Source organism: Lepus europaeus, chromosome 3 (genome assembly GCF_033115175.1).
Source record: "Lepus europaeus isolate LE1 chromosome 3, mLepTim1.pri, whole genome shotgun sequence".
In the NCBI taxonomy this organism is placed as follows: domain Eukaryota; kingdom Metazoa; phylum Chordata; class Mammalia; order Lagomorpha; family Leporidae; genus Lepus; species Lepus europaeus.
Genome location: NC_084829.1, coordinates 44,776,391 through 44,791,945, shown reverse-complemented (window position 1 = coordinate 44,791,945; position 15,555 = coordinate 44,776,391). Strand labels below are relative to the sequence as shown.

The 15,555-nt window shown below is 39.0% G+C and overlaps 1 protein-coding gene across 2 annotated transcripts in view; it reads left to right on the top strand.

The window, feature by feature from the left end:
• The window catches only part of SUPT3H (SPT3 homolog, SAGA and STAGA complex component), a 493,606-nt gene that overhangs the window by 347,127 nt on the left and 130,924 nt on the right, over positions 1-15,555 (top strand). For both annotated transcript variants that reach the window (XM_062186207.1, XM_062186206.1), the window contains one exon: positions 3,799-3,938. In XM_062186207.1, the coding sequence (XP_062042191.1) occupies positions 3,799-3,938 (140 nt within the window). The remainder of the gene's footprint in view (positions 1-3,798; positions 3,939-15,555) is intronic.

Here is a 15,555-nt window from a genome sequence, read left to right as displayed (position 1 = left end):
AGCCAGGAGCCAGGTGTTTCTCCTGGTCTCCCATGCGGGTACAGGGCCCAAGGACCTGGGCCATCCTGCACTGCACCCCCAGACCACAGCAGAGGGCTGGACTGGAAGAGGAGCAACCGGGACAGAATCTGGTGCCCCGACCGGGACTAGAACCCAGAGTGCTGGTGCCGCAGGCAGAGGATTAGCCTATTGAGCCACAGCGCCGGCCTTCAAGTGTGTTTAATCACTGTGTCAAATACCCACCCATTTCCTAATTTCCTTCTTTCTTTCTTTTTTTTTTTTTTTTTTTTTTTTTGACTGGCAGAGTGGATAGTGAGAGAGACAGAGAGAAAGGTCTTCCTTTTTGCCGTTGGTTCACCCTCCAATGGCCGCTGCGGCCGGTGCATTTCGCTGATCCGAAGCCAGGAGCCAGGTGCTTCTCCTGGTCTCCCATGCAGGTGCAGGGCCCAAGCACTTGGGCCATCCTCCACTGCCTTCCTGGGCCATAGCAGAGAGCTGGCCTGGAAGAGGGGCAACCGGGATAGAATCCGGCACCCCAACCAGGACTAGAACCCGGTGTGCCGGCGCTGCTAGGCGGAGGATTAGCCTGTTAAGCCACAGCGCCGGCCCCCTTTCCTAATTTCTTAAGTCTGATTCTTAGCTAACCTGTTTTCCATTGTTTGTTTTTAAATACAAAGGCATTTATGCTAACTTTTTACTGTTGAGCAAAACTTTAGCAATGGCTGTGCTATTTTATAAGAAATGTTCTTTTTGTTAATTTCTAGATTACCTGGCATTAAAGTTTTGATTTACTCCAGGGCTTATTAGGGAAAAATGTTTTTAAATTGCCAAGTAGATAGTTCCTTATGTTTTGAAATATTTTGGTTGATTATTATTTAAAATCTCTCTTTTTAGAAATTATAAAGGTTTTTATTTTGGGTAAGTACAAGGATAGTAGGAGAAGACAGAATACTATTATTTTATCAGTAGTATTATATAACTGGCCACTTACTTGTAAGAAAATATAAAAGAACCTACACAATTTTTTTTTAAAGATTTATTTATTTATTTGAAAGTCAGAGTTACACAGAAAGAGGAGAGGCAGATAGAGAGAGAGGTCTTCCATCCGCTGGTTCACTCCCCAATTGGCCACAATGGCCAGAACTGTGCCGTTCTGAAGCCAGGAGCCAGGAGCTTCTTCTGGGTCTCCCACGTGGGTGCAGGGGCCCAAGGACTTGGGCTATCTTTTGCTGGATCAGAAGTGGAGCAGCTGGGACTAGAACTGTTGCCCATATGAGATGCCGGCACTTCAGGCCAGGGCGTTAACCTGCTGCACCACAGTGCCAGCCCTGAACTTACAAAATTTATCATATACAGAATAAATTCTTGAGAGACTAAAGATGAAAAACAAAACAATAGAAATCTTGAAATTTAAGACATCACATTTACATTCCATGGGAGAGAAGAAAAGTCATTGTAGACAAAATTAGAAAAGATAAACTTATTTGAAAATATAAAAATTAAAATTCTTTCTTGGCAAAAATATGCCTTCAAGTTGATAGACAAATGAAAGAATAGAAAAATACTTTAAACTAAAAAGACAAAGGGAGAGTATAAAAGAGCTCTTTAACCTGGCAAGTAAAGAACAACCCAATTGAATATGGGAAAAGCATTAAAATAGCTAACAGAAAGTCTTATAACCTGACAAACATGAGAAAAATTATTAAATTCACTGATAACTAAGATTTTAACCACAATGATACAGTACTTGATATTCATCAGACTTTTTCCATGAAGAGAAAAGTCTGTTGGACCTATGAAGAATCAATGCATGGAAAACAGCCTCATAACAAAAAAGACTGCATCTGAACACAGAGTAGTAACTACTAGAGGCTGAGAGGTATGAAGGGACCGAGGGAGGTTGGATCATGGTACCAGATCTGGGTTAGGAAGAGTAGTTTGCTAGTGTTCCACAGCGTGGTGCAGTGACTGTTGCTCCCAATGACCTTTTATATGTTTTATGAGCAAATAAAAGAGAAGAGCTTCCACACTGCAATCCTGAAGTCATGTCAAAGGGTGACAGATGTTGATTACCCTGATTTTTTTTTAAGATTTGATTTATTTGAGAGGTAGAGTTACAGACAGAGAGGGAGAGACAGACAGAAAGGTCTTCCATCCACTGGTTCACTCCTTATATGGCTGCAACTTGCTGGAGCTGAGCCGATCTGAAGCCAAGAGCTTCTTTCAGGTTTCCCATGTGGGTGGCAGGGGCCCAAGCACTTAGGCCATCTTCCACTGCTTTCCCAGGCAAGAAGCAGAGAGTTAGATAGGAAAAGGAGCAGCTGGGATATGAATTGGTGCCCTTAAAGATGGCAGCACCACAGGCTGAGACTTGGCCTACTATACCACAGTGCCAGCACCCTCATTACCCTGATTTGATCAGTATATATTGTATGCATGTGTTGAAATGTCACACCATATCCCATGAGTATGTACAATTATTTCCGATAATTTTTTAAGTAATACGTTTGTAAATCAGTAGTTCTACTCTAAGGAATCTATATCATAAAAATAAAGCCACTCATACAGAACACTTTATAAATTAGCATTTATTGCAGCATTTTCCCAAATTTTCTAATAGCCAAAACCTGACACAATGTGGGCACCCATCAATAGATGATTGTTTGGAGAGCTGTGATATGTGAGTACCATATAGTATTTTATAGCCTTTATGAACGAATCAAGCCTATGCCAGCTGACTTGGAGGGATTTATCATTCTCATTGATTAAAAACCGAGAATTACAAAAGAGAGAAAGAATATCATAAGATCTCTTTCCTTAAAGTAAAAATCGATAAAACTTACTACAATAAGTATTTATATAGATAAAAAAGTATGAGCAGGGGGAATTATATTGGTCGTTGCATATTAGGTGTGTGAGAGTTAGATCTTGAGTTGGATGTTGGCTAATAACATAGGGAAGGGCAATCAAACAAAAGTGAAATATGTGGTATCATTATAAGGCATTTCAGTTATCTTCATTGATATCTAAAAAAATTTAAATGAAATTTTAAGAAAAAATGATAAAAATGAAGAAGTTATTTGTAGACTTAAGAGAATAATAGTACAGATTCTTTTATCTGTGTAAGTAGTAAAGTGCTTATAGACTTAGAGAAGAGTTTCGATATGTATTTGCCAAATTCTGAAAGAAGTATATTCATTTGCCTCACATAAAAAAACATGATTCTATGTTTTTATTAAGTTTTCCATTTTGTTACTCATCTTGCTATTATCTTTGGTCCACAAAGTTTATTCTTATCAACGGTCCTTTTATAATTCTGAGTATACCACCCTGACTCATCCAGTGCTTTTGGTCTCGAACCATATTTTCTAACATTCATGTTATCAGTTCTGCTTTCTTTGCTCATGTTTGTCTGGTCTGTCCTTATTCATAATCGTTTGTATTGTCACATCATTTTAATGCATCTGCTGCAGAAAACATATAACAGTATCCTTTCTCCAAATCTGATAGCTTCTCCTTTCTTTCTAAGAGATTTCGATCAGTACTTGCTCACTTACTGTAATAAGGGATAGTTCAGTTTTATTCTCTCACTCTAATTTTTGACATGAATATATGATTTCATTCTGCATGATTTACACTTTTATTTTGGTTATAAGTGTTCTCCTTTAAAAGCTTATTTTAAGAGATTCCATTTCTGAATTTTGTATGAAGTATATAATATTTTAAAAGTATAATGACTATTGCTGATATAAGCATATTGAGAACGTTTCTGTTTTTCCTTCCCTTACCCTCATGAAGACAAATTGAGTGGCAGCAGTAATACAAACAAAAGACAAAAAATTGCTCAAGACTTCTTCAACTCTATTGACCAGACTGGAGAACTTATGGCAATGCTTGAAAATGATGAAATTGATGAAGTTAAACAAGAAAGAATGGAGGTATGGTAGTTTCTTCCCTTTTTATAATAACACAGCAACCATTGCAGTGCTTATGCTGTTTAGTTCTAAATGTTTAAAATCCCCAAACCAGTTGTTTAACGTCTGAGGGCCGCAGTGTGCCAAGAGGGCGTCCGACTCTCCCTTTGGAGCTGACTTTGAGGAAAGGCTTCAGTTTTCTGTTTCTCTATTTCTTCCTTTGAAAGTGAATAGGCTCCCCAACTGGATCTGACATTTGCTGGTTCTATTTCATCCCACATATGCTAATTTATTGTTAAATACTTGCTTTTTATTCCCGGCCATCCAGTCACCTTTGTAATTCTTACTGCTTTGGTATTGGTCTGGTATTGGTCTATGGAGTGAAGAGCTAGCTTTCAGGCCATATTTTCAGGCCACGGTTGGTTCCACTTGCTAAGGTGGAATCCAGGGCAATTTCATGCTTGTGATCACTGTAACACAAAGTCAGTGACATGTATTTGGATTCCCTGAATGTGTTTAAACAATGAATATGAAAATTGTATGTCTTCTGTTTACCGTAGGTATCTATACATAAAATTATTGTCTAACTACGTCTGGAAAAATGAAAGTAATGATTTATTTCATTTGAATGCATTCCAAAACATAAGGGTGCTTCTTATGGTTCTTATAACTGTTAAGCTTTCACATGTGAGAAATCTTTATTTCGCCTTCTCTTGAAATTGGGCAACAGAGGTAATTCCAGAATTCCAAGATTCTGCTAAATGTCTGCTTTATCATTGTCTCTATGCATGCTAAAAATATAATTATTTCATGTTAAATTTTGGAGAAAATACAATAGACATACATGCTTTATAAACTTTAACTACCTTATTTAAAGAATTAGAATGCCTAGATCATAAACTGCGATCTAAGGCAATGTTCTTTTAGGTATCAATTACCTCAGAAATGTGTGGTTATCTTGGTTTGGGGAACTGCAAATGGTTTTAGTTCAACTTTGCCTTGGGCCAAAAACATACTAAGTTGTCCAAAGCAGATGATAAACATATATTTCTGATGTCATTATGCCCTAAACAGGATATGATTGTTTAGTGGCATGTTTTCACTTATGATACATTACACAGAGAGAAAATATTATTTATGCTTTATTTAAACATATTTTTATATTATAAAAATGAACACTAAGAAAGGTTCATTAAGGAGGGACTCTGTATGAAACATTAGTAAAATTGAACAAGTAGCCTTTCGGTTTTGATGGGAAAATCTCTGCTAACCCAGCCTATTGCCCAGAAGGGCATTCCATAATCAAGAAGAGAAGAAATGGAGCATTTTGTAACACTAAGCGCATAATAGCAGGCTACTGTAGTTCTGGAAAAATGATGAGTCAGAAAGGTACCAGTTACAGTCAATAAAATATCTGGAAACGCAAAGTAGAGAAAGCCAACGCACTTGAGCAATATGTATACCCCTTCCCTACAGTTGTATGATGTATTACATGGTGGCATTCAGGACAATAAAGTACCAATGGCTGATGAAAGATAATTACAGCAAAAGTCAGCTTCATCTATACAATAAACACGAGATTGGCAGCTTCTTCGATCTTCTCTAACCGAGATAACAGAGTAGTTTGGATATGCTACTCATCCAAATAACAGAGTTTAACTGAATAAAAAATGTTGGACTTCTAGACATAACTGTAGACAGTAGAAAGTGGAACCGTTAAGAGCAGAGGCTTTGCCTGCTTCTCATTTGACAGGTTATAGTTTCAAGCCTAAACCACAACTGTGGCAGTCCATATGAAACCACTTTGGACCCACAGACTACAATCTCTTGCTTTTAAAGTGCAGTAGAATAATCAGTCCTGGCATCATTCAGTGATTTAATTTTCCTCTAAGCATCACTTACGGTTGCAGAAACGTTGTTTACTACCTTCTCCCCTAAAACGTATGAGGATGGTATAGAACCAAAGCAGCTTGATTTTGGTTTTCTTTTTTCTTTCTTTCTTTCTTCATTTAAACGTAATTTAGAAGAGAAAAAAAAATTTATAGATATAAAAACTCACTTGGGACCCTAGGTTTCTCTTAAAACATCTAGCCAGCATATTTAAAAAAAAAAAATAAAAGACTGAGTTCTTAACTGCTGTTTTCTGCTGATGTGTGTTTGCTTGTCCTTGTGTTTTACTCATAACTGACTTCATTACTATTCGGTGTGATGTGACCAAAACAGAAGAGTGTCCACATTCTCTCGTCCACTTTTTCTTTTCCGGTCTGTCATTATGAGAGTTAGCTGTTACCCTACTTCTTTCTGTCCAGCACTGAATTTCTGACACTTGGGTATATTTATAGTTAAGATGCAGGATCTTCATCTGTGAAGATCCTTCTAAATGACCAAATAAAGATAAAGTAATGTGCGGAGTTGTTTCAGTGTATTTCAGGGACTGGGAAACAGACTGGGTGAGCAGGGGAGCATAATCACACATGTAAACACAACTCCCTCCCGGTAACCCCGCACCCCCACCACCCACATCCCCGGATGAGGCAGGTTTTAACCAAGACAGTGTGCCTGTGTCAGCCAGAGGCCAGGAAAGGCTCGCTGAAACTGGGAATGGCTTTGCCTTTTCTTAACAAAAAAGAACTTTGGTCATTCATAGATGAGCCAGCCCTCCCTAAAACCTAGCCTTTCAGCTTCTGGAACAATCTGAGAAGCTCAAATGTGTCATTAATCAAGCAAACCATCCTGTGGGATGAGTCACTAAGTTTGTGTGACAAAGATGTAAACAGTGAACACTTAAATAAGACATTGGGTGCACTCTACCCTCAGACTAATCCTCATCTTGATAAAGTTCATGACAACAAGGATTAAAGGTACCCAGAAAGAGCAGCCTTTAAACAGATCAGGATGCTGTAAATCCCTGGTAACTACTTATCCTGTGCTTCTAAATCAAGGGTTTGATTTTGGAATCTAGAGAGAAAACAGATTGATAAGCATGAAATTTAAGGAAACAAATAAAAAATTTTAGGGGCTAGTGCTGTGGTGCAGTGGGTTAAAGCCCCAGCCTGCAGCACCAGCATCCCATATGGGCACCAATTCGAGTTCCAGCTACTCCACTTCCAATCCAGCTCCCTACTAATGCGCCTGAGAAATCAATGGAGAATGGCCCAAGCGCTTGGGTCCCTGTACCCGTGTGAGAGACCTGGAGGAAGCTCTTGGCTCCTGGCTTCAGATCCATCCAGATCAAGCCATTGAGGCCACTTGGGGAGTGAACAAGCAGATGGACAAACTCTCTGTTTCTCTCCCTCTGTCTATAATTCTGCCTCTCAAATAAATAAATACATATTTTTAAAAAACTGGATTTAATAAGATCACAGATGGCCCTCTAGGTTTCCTTAACTTGGAATGAACCATGGATTTTTTTTTAAAGATTTATTTATTTACTTCAAAGGCAGAGTTAGAGAGAGAGAGGAGTCTTCCATCTGCTGGTTCACTCCCTAAATGGCCACAATGGCTGGAGCTGAGCTGATCAGAAGCCAGGAGCCAGGAGCTTCTAACAGTCTCCCATGCAGGTGCAGGGGCCCAAGGACTTGGGCTGTCTTCCACTGCTTTCCCAGGCACATTAGCATGGAACTGGATCAGAATAAGAGCAGCCAGGACTCAACCGCGCCCATGTAGAATCCCAGCACTGCAGGCAGTGAGTGGCTTTTACCCACTATACCACAGCGCTGGCTCAACAGACCATGGATTTTAAAACACAAAGTTTCTCACTAAGGCTGGATCACAAAAGAAATTAAGTATATCATTCACCTGTGCTCCAAATAGTATGAGGTTATAATCTCTAGAGATTTTGAGTCCCAGGATTATAGATTTTGGAGGTAAAAAAAAAAATCTTAAAAGAAATACTTCTGCGGGCCCAGCCTTGTGGCACAGAGTTAGGTAAGGCCCCCACCTGTGATGCGAGCATACCATGGGGGTGCTGGTTCATGTCCTGGCTGCTGCACTTCCAATCCAGCTTCCTGCACATCCTCCTGGGAAAGCAGAAGAAGATGGCCCAAGAGCTTGGGCCCCTGCATCCACATGGGAGACCAGATGAAGCTCCTGGCTGCTGGCTTCAGCCTCTCCCAGCCCTGGCTGTTGCAGCCATTTGGGGAGTGAACCAGCAGAAATCATCTTTTCTCTGTAACTCTGACTTTCAAATAAATAAATAAATCTTACCAAAAAAAATGCTTTGACAAAAATAAGAAAATGATAGAATGAATCTGTGACAATAGATACTAAAAATTAGCAGTGAGAGCAGTGAGTATGAATACATCCATAGGCTAGAGAAATCAATTCTCATATTTTTCCACACTAATCTATTTGTAAATCTTGTTGAGATGTGTGCTTTTATAAGAATATATAAGTGATTAATTTTTACTTTACAGGAGATACTATATCTGGATAAATCAATAATCTTGGAAGAAATGCTAAATGTTTTTATTTGTTTTTCAAATAAAACTTACTGAGAAATGCTACTCCTCCAGGTGCTGACACTGTGGAGAGAAAAGTGGCCTGTTTTCAAATAAGTTTGTGAAATGCTAAGGGGAAATTTTAGGAGATTTCTTTTAAAATTCTTTAAAGAATTCTGTGTTCTAATATGCACTGTGAGTTTTTCAAGAGGCAATCAAATCTATTACAGATCTTCAGAAGAGATATTTAAAACCTAGTTGAGGAGAAAAATCACACAGAAAGTATGTGTTAATTTTGATGATATAAAAGTTACATCTGTGTGTCAAGAAATTAAAAGACAAGCTAGCATATAAAAATATGGCAAAGCATGAATATCATTTATATAGGTCTTTTAAATCAATAAGAATATAACATTCTAGTAGAAAAATTGGCAGAGGATGTAAGAAGACAAACTCAAAAGAAGACATAAAAAGAGTAAACATACAAGACATCTCCTGGGATTAGCACTGTGCCTTAGCAGGTAGTCACCACCTGTGACACTGGCATCCTAATATGGCACAGGTCCCTGTCCTGACTGCCCCATTCTGATCCAGTTCACTGCTCATGGCCTGAGAAAAGCAATGGAAGATGGCCCAAGTGTTTGGGCCCCTGCAACCCATGTTTGAGACTCGAAATGGAGCTCCTGACTCCTGGCTTCGGCCTGGCCCCGCCCTAGCCATTGCAGACATCTGGGGAGTGAACCAGTGGATGGAAGATCTCTCTCTGTCTCTTCCTCTCTCTGTGTAACACTTTCAAATGAATGAATAGAGCTTTAAAAAAAAATCTGCTTACTGTTCATGAAACAATGCCATTGTGTCTATAAAATTGTCAAGAGTAAGGTGGGATTGGTCGCACATTTCTTGTTGGTAGAAATGTAGATTGATTAAAACCAGAAAGTATTTTTTTTTCATTTTTATTTATTTTTTTTTTTTTTATTTTTGACAGGCAGAGTGGACAGTGAGAGAGAGACAGACAGAAAGGTCTTCCTTTTGCCGTTGGTTCACCCTCCAATGGCCGCTGCGGTAGGCGCGCTGCGGCCGGCGCACCGCACTGATCCGATGGCAGGAGCCAGGTGCTTCTCCTGGTCTCCCATGGGGTGCAGGGCCCAAGGACTTGGGCCATCCTCCACTGCACTCCCTGGCCACAGCAGAGAGCTGGCCTGGAAGAGGGGCAGCCAGGACAGAACCGGCGCCCCGACCGGGACTAGAACCCGGTGTGCCGGCGCCACAAGGCGGAGGATTAGCCTAGTGAGCCGCGGCACCGGCACAAGTAGAAACCTAATTCAAATGCACATTCATTTGAACATGCTATTCATCACAGTGTATGTTTTTTAAGATTTATTTATTTATTTGAAAGTCAGAGTTACAGAGAGGCAGAGAGAGAGAGAGAGAGAGACAGAGAGAGAGAAGAAGTCTTCCGTCCACTGGTTCACTCCTCAAATGGCCACAATGGCCAGAGCTGGATTGATCCAAAGCCAGGAGCTAGGAGTTTCTTCCAGGTCTCTCACGCAGGTGCAGGAGCCTAAGGATGTGAGTCATCTTCCACTGCTTTCCCAGGCCACAGTAGAGAGCTAGATGGAAAGAGGAACAGCTGGGGCTAGAATCAGTGCCCATATATGGGATGCTGGCACTGCTGGTCCGGGCTTTACATACTATGTTTTATAATATTGCAAATGAGATGAGAATATTTGAAATCCACAGATAGTTTTTCAGAATATACATTTCTCATTACCTTTTTGAAGACCCCTGTCATATACATGGATTTCAAAAATTTTTTTACCAAAATAAACTTACTTGACTTACCCTCTGACCTTGTACTTTTCAATTGCTTTCCTTTATTCTATACTCTTTCCTTTTTGTTTTCTTTTTTTCTCACCAGAAGCATTTAAGTGTCTGTGTAAGGCTCAAATGATAGGCTTTACAAAAACAAATTCAGTGGACTCTGTAGGAACTTACATCTAAAACTGAACACGTGGTGAAGGAATTGAAATTATTTAGGTAGTCCTCAAAATATCAAGCAGGATAAGTAGAATTTACATATACATTAATAGTTTCATTCTAATAACAATAAATGTGTGTTGTGGAGAAGGCTGCATCATTGATTTCATATCTTTTAGGGAGTCATGGATGGCACCTGTTGTAGTATTGAATTACTGGCATTAGAAACTGGTAAAATGTTGGGATAATTTTAGAAGTGACAAAGGGTGGTGGGTTAATGATGATTGACTAAGAAGGCAGTTGTTTCTGATGCATATTTTTCATTTTATTTGTCCTTTATATCTAGATTCAAGACACTAATAAGGAGGTAGTGAATAAAAACTAAGTTTAAAAGAAAAAGGGGTATCTATGAATTGTTACACTGAAGGTAGTAAAACTTTTTGACATTTTATTTGAGACATTATGATATCAGGAAGATTCTAGCTTCACTAGCATTGTTAATGTGTGAATGGTGTACCTATTCTTGGATGTTCTCTCTAAAACAAATAGATAACAAGTTTCTAAGGGAGTAATAAAGTAGATACTGATTTTTAGTGTTTTAAATGTACAAGACACTTGGGTCTAAAGTCTCAAATATCTCAGAAAATTGCTGTTCCAATTTAGGGGATGTATAGGTATTACATGATATAATTGGAGGAGGAGAATTATAACACTGCACAGTGCCACACAGACTCTATTCAGAGCTGTAGTAATGATAGAAAAGCTGAAAATAGTTAATATTTTTGCATAATGCTTTTGACAGCTGTTAACAAAAATCCCAATTCAAATTGAATTAAATAATTATAGAATTGTTGGTTTAAGTAAATAAAGTTCAGGGGTAGCTTTGGCTTCTCACAAGTTTAATATTGAAGTTCTGAATGTGCACTAGATTTCTAGTTTCAGTTCCCTGTAATCCTCTTTTTCCTGCCCTTTTATGTTTTTGTTGGCCTGATCTCCAGGCTGATTCCTCACAGAGGAGCACAAATGCCTATAGAAGTTCTAGTTCATTGGGAAAGCAAATGCCTTTGTCCCAGGATTTAGTCTAAAAATCTTATGTCACAATGTTGCAGGAGTACTGGAGAAGTCTGTGGCTTTAATTGCTCAGGTCTGTGTCTGGGAACCAAGAGACGTGGCAGATGCTTTTTTACCCTGGATTCTTTTGAAACAGCATGGCTCCCGTCTTGCAGCTCTTGGTGTTCTGCTCTTAGTGTTACAGCACCTTGTACCACAGCCTGTCCTCTCCTGTTGGTTCACAGCTTCTCCCTGTAAAATTTCTCAAGGAGTGTTGCAGTTTTCTGTATTGTACCTCTTCTCTGCCAGATTTGTTGTCTTGTAACCAGGAAGGATGAGACACATGGACAAGGAAGAGTGAGCAAAACAAAGGAAATTTATTGAAAGAAGCAAAGAAAACGTATGGCAGCTGGAGGGGTCCAGAGAGGTTTGCTGGCCAGGACTGACTGGCCCAGAATTTTTATGTATGTTTCTAAAGGAAGAAGTTTGTCTGATTGGTCAAGATATATGCCAATGGATAATGCTACATGAACCAGTCAGGAAGTTGGCAAAGCCTGTGATTGGTTTGACCAGGAATCAATCAGCAGTGGCTTAACGTGGACCTCTTCTGTCAGGGGGAAGTTAGGGGTGTGTTAAAATAGGTCCATGGTGAGCTGGGCTTGGTGAAATGCAGGAACCAATCAGCAACTGCCTGGTGAGAAGCTTGCAGCTGCAGGACACTGTGCAGTGGTGAGACTGCAAATGTTGGAACCACCCAGCTAGGTTCCCTGGGCACTCCAAAAACCCCAACAGGGTCCTCTTGTATCAACAAGCTCTTCCCTAGACACCTGCCAGCCATAGTAGCTAGTAGGATGAAATGGCCTCACTGACTTAGTACTTCATTCCAGAAGCCCAGCGTCCAGCAAAAGCATGGATCCTTCCTTAGAGCTCTGGGAAGCAGGAATGGATGCTGGAAAGGCAGCCACCTGGTCCTTAAGTGGACCTCACCATTATTGCCAGTCTGAATAGAGTGGTGTGTTACAACCCTGGCTCCCAGCTCATATGTCTAGGAAGTTCTCCTGAAGACATAGTGTTGTAGAGTGAGCCCAGGTCATTTTCTTTGGAAATAAGCAAAGCTTCAATCCTTCTACTATTTCAGTCCTTCCACTATTTATTTACTGAACTTATTTTTTGAGTTCGAACTGTACTAGGTCTTAAGGCTATAGACGTAGAAAAGGCAAAATAGTGCTTGTTCTTCACCATCCTGGCAAAAGACATCTAGGTCCTGGTTAGGAATGTGGGCCAGATAAATTGTTACTTTTCTTCTTTTTACTACATTTGTTGTTTAATGTTGAAACTTCTTAATGGATTACTGGTTGTGTGATTGTGTCACATGTTTTCTATTTCAGTTTCTATTTTCTTAGTTCAGTTTATTCTGAGGTAAGGCACATTACTTCCTTAAGAAGTTTTCATGACTAACCTAAGGTAGGGCTACTGAATTAGCTTCAGTGTGACTTGCTGAAAAGGGTATGAAATCGAAGTAACTTGCACTTTGAAACATGAAGCAATGTAATTTGTCAGGGTTCATTACTGGAAGACATTGATCAAGAGAATACATTACTCTGTGTTTATTCTTTTAAAAGTGATTGTTAAATATCTTATGATTAATAATTTTAAAATACCATATGAAATCATTCTTCAGGGAATATTAGAAATACCTTAAAGAAATCTAGCTATAGCAGGATTAATGTAATTTAGTATATTTTTTCTGGCTTAGGAACTGCAGAACGGGGAGTATTATTTGACTTTATGAGAACTCAAAATGAGGTATAATATATACCTCTTAAACTGATTTCAATGTGTGACTTCGTAGAGTCTGTCAAATTATGTTTTACCCATAGCCATAGTTATCCTCTCATTATGTGATGGTAACGAACTGTATTAGTTGCCAGAGTACTTGTCTAAACTTGGAAACAACGTCTCCTGGAGAAGTCATCTTTCGGTTAATGGCATGAAAAGTAAGTTACAGGTTATATGATAATAGAACGTTCTCTAACTCTCACTCAGGTCCCAATTATTCTATAGCTTAATACATCAGATTTGACAGATGGTTGTCAACGGATCCTTTTAGGCTTTTCTTTACAAAGCAAACTACGTACTTGAGGGTAAAGTCACGCTTCTGCTGAGATGAGACCTCACCACGTACCAGGTGTGAAATTGGAGGTGGCTGTAGGGTTTTTTGTTTGTTTTAATCATTCTCATAACTTTTCTGGATATGATCTTTGGGTATATGTTCTGCTGTAGGAAAATTTTACAGCAAGATTAATCACCTGGCTGTCTTTTTTTTTTTTTTTTTTTTTTTTTTTTTTTTTTTTGAGAAGAGTTATTTATTTGAAAGGCTGAGAGAAGAAAGAGACATCTTCCATCCAATGGCTCCGTCCCCAGTGGCCACAATAGCCAGGGCTTATCCAGGCCAAAGCGAGGATCCCCGAACTTTGTCTGGGTCTCCCATATGGGCCATCCTCTGCTGCCTGCAAGAAACATTAGCAGAGAGCTGGATAGAAGCACAGCAGCCAGGACTCTGATACAGGATGCCAGCTTTGCAGGTAGCAGCTTGGCTCACTGTGCCACCACGGTGGTCCCAACCATCTTTATGATGAAAACGTTAATAACACTCCCATTTGTCTTTCACCCTCAGTTACTTAGAATTCTTTACTATTAGTTTTTGGGTGAAATTGAAACGTTTTTATTTTTTCCTCTCTGCCCCATTCATTCCTTAGTTTGCCAGGAAACAAAATACATAGTGGCCATACTGAAAACATACTCATAGTCATCCTACTTTTCCTAACCCAAATCAGAATGTATGATATAAGAATCTTTTGTTATGGGACAGAATATTTTAAATCAAGATTTGGTAGTCAAATATAAGAACAATGATTGCTATTCATTTCCACCTTCCCCACATCAAGGGAAGTAAAACAGTCATTTCTTAGGGTAAAGATACCCATCAGCCCTGCAAACTGTAAACATTCCTGTCCACCAGTGAGAATGCGTGTGCAGGCCTGCTGGCCGCTGTGTTTATGCTCTCATAAATGGATCTTTGACTAACACATGCTGATTAAATTGCTCAATTTAAGTTTTAGAATCAATCAATATTTTCTGTCGCCAATAATTTCAATTTTTCTTTTTAAAATGAAGTTCTTCTCCTTTCAAAGATACATTCCAAGGATTTTCTTAGAGATCAGCCCACCAACTTGTTTATAAGACACCTTGGCAGAGTAGAGTTTTGAAATATCTTTGAATTTAAGAACACCACAGGATTTACCACTAATTTACATTTAATGTTTATAGTTCTCAAATTGTGGTTGTTGTAATAACCAAAATATTTTTGCCTTGAATATTTTGTGGATTATATTTCCCTATTCTTTACCCTTCACCATATTCCCCACAGTAGGTGGGCAGATTGTTGTTACCTTAGTCTGGCTTTTACTTATCTTTATTGATTTAATCTCAACAAGTTAGCGTTTCTAAATATGAAAATAAGTATAATCTATGGCAAGATTTTTGTCTTTTTAATGCTTCAGTTTATTTAGTGTAGCTAACAGTTTGTTGCTTGTTTGGTATAGATTATCTCCCCCTGTTTCTTTGTTTGCATTTACACTGTGGAGCTGCTTTTAGTTTAGTTCTTATTGTTACTTATTTATTTAGTTTGTATTGCTACTACTTTATGGTGAACCATGCAAATCAAGCTATTTCACATAACTAGACTTATTTCTATATTGTGGTATTTTTCTTTCAGAATTAAGATTTTTGGATTAATCCATAAATATTTGTTTGCTTGGAACTTTTCATAGCATCCATCCAAAAGTCAGATGAGATCCTGGAAGGCTTCTGCTTTTCATGACTGACTGTTTTCTACGGAAGAGTTACAATACTGTACCATAGGATTGATACATTTTTCATAATCTTGCCCAACAAGCTTTCTTATCTATTTCTCCCATCTTTCCTACTCATTTCCCCCATATTCCCAAATTCATGCATCACACACACGAGTGCACACACACACAGTACTTAAGGAATCCCCTTGAACTTGCAGGACCCTAAATAGGCTTTGCTTTGCTTCCTGTCTCCTGAATCTTTTCCATCTGGCAATGTCTCAGTTCAGATATTTTAATATGTGATAGCTTATGGTATAG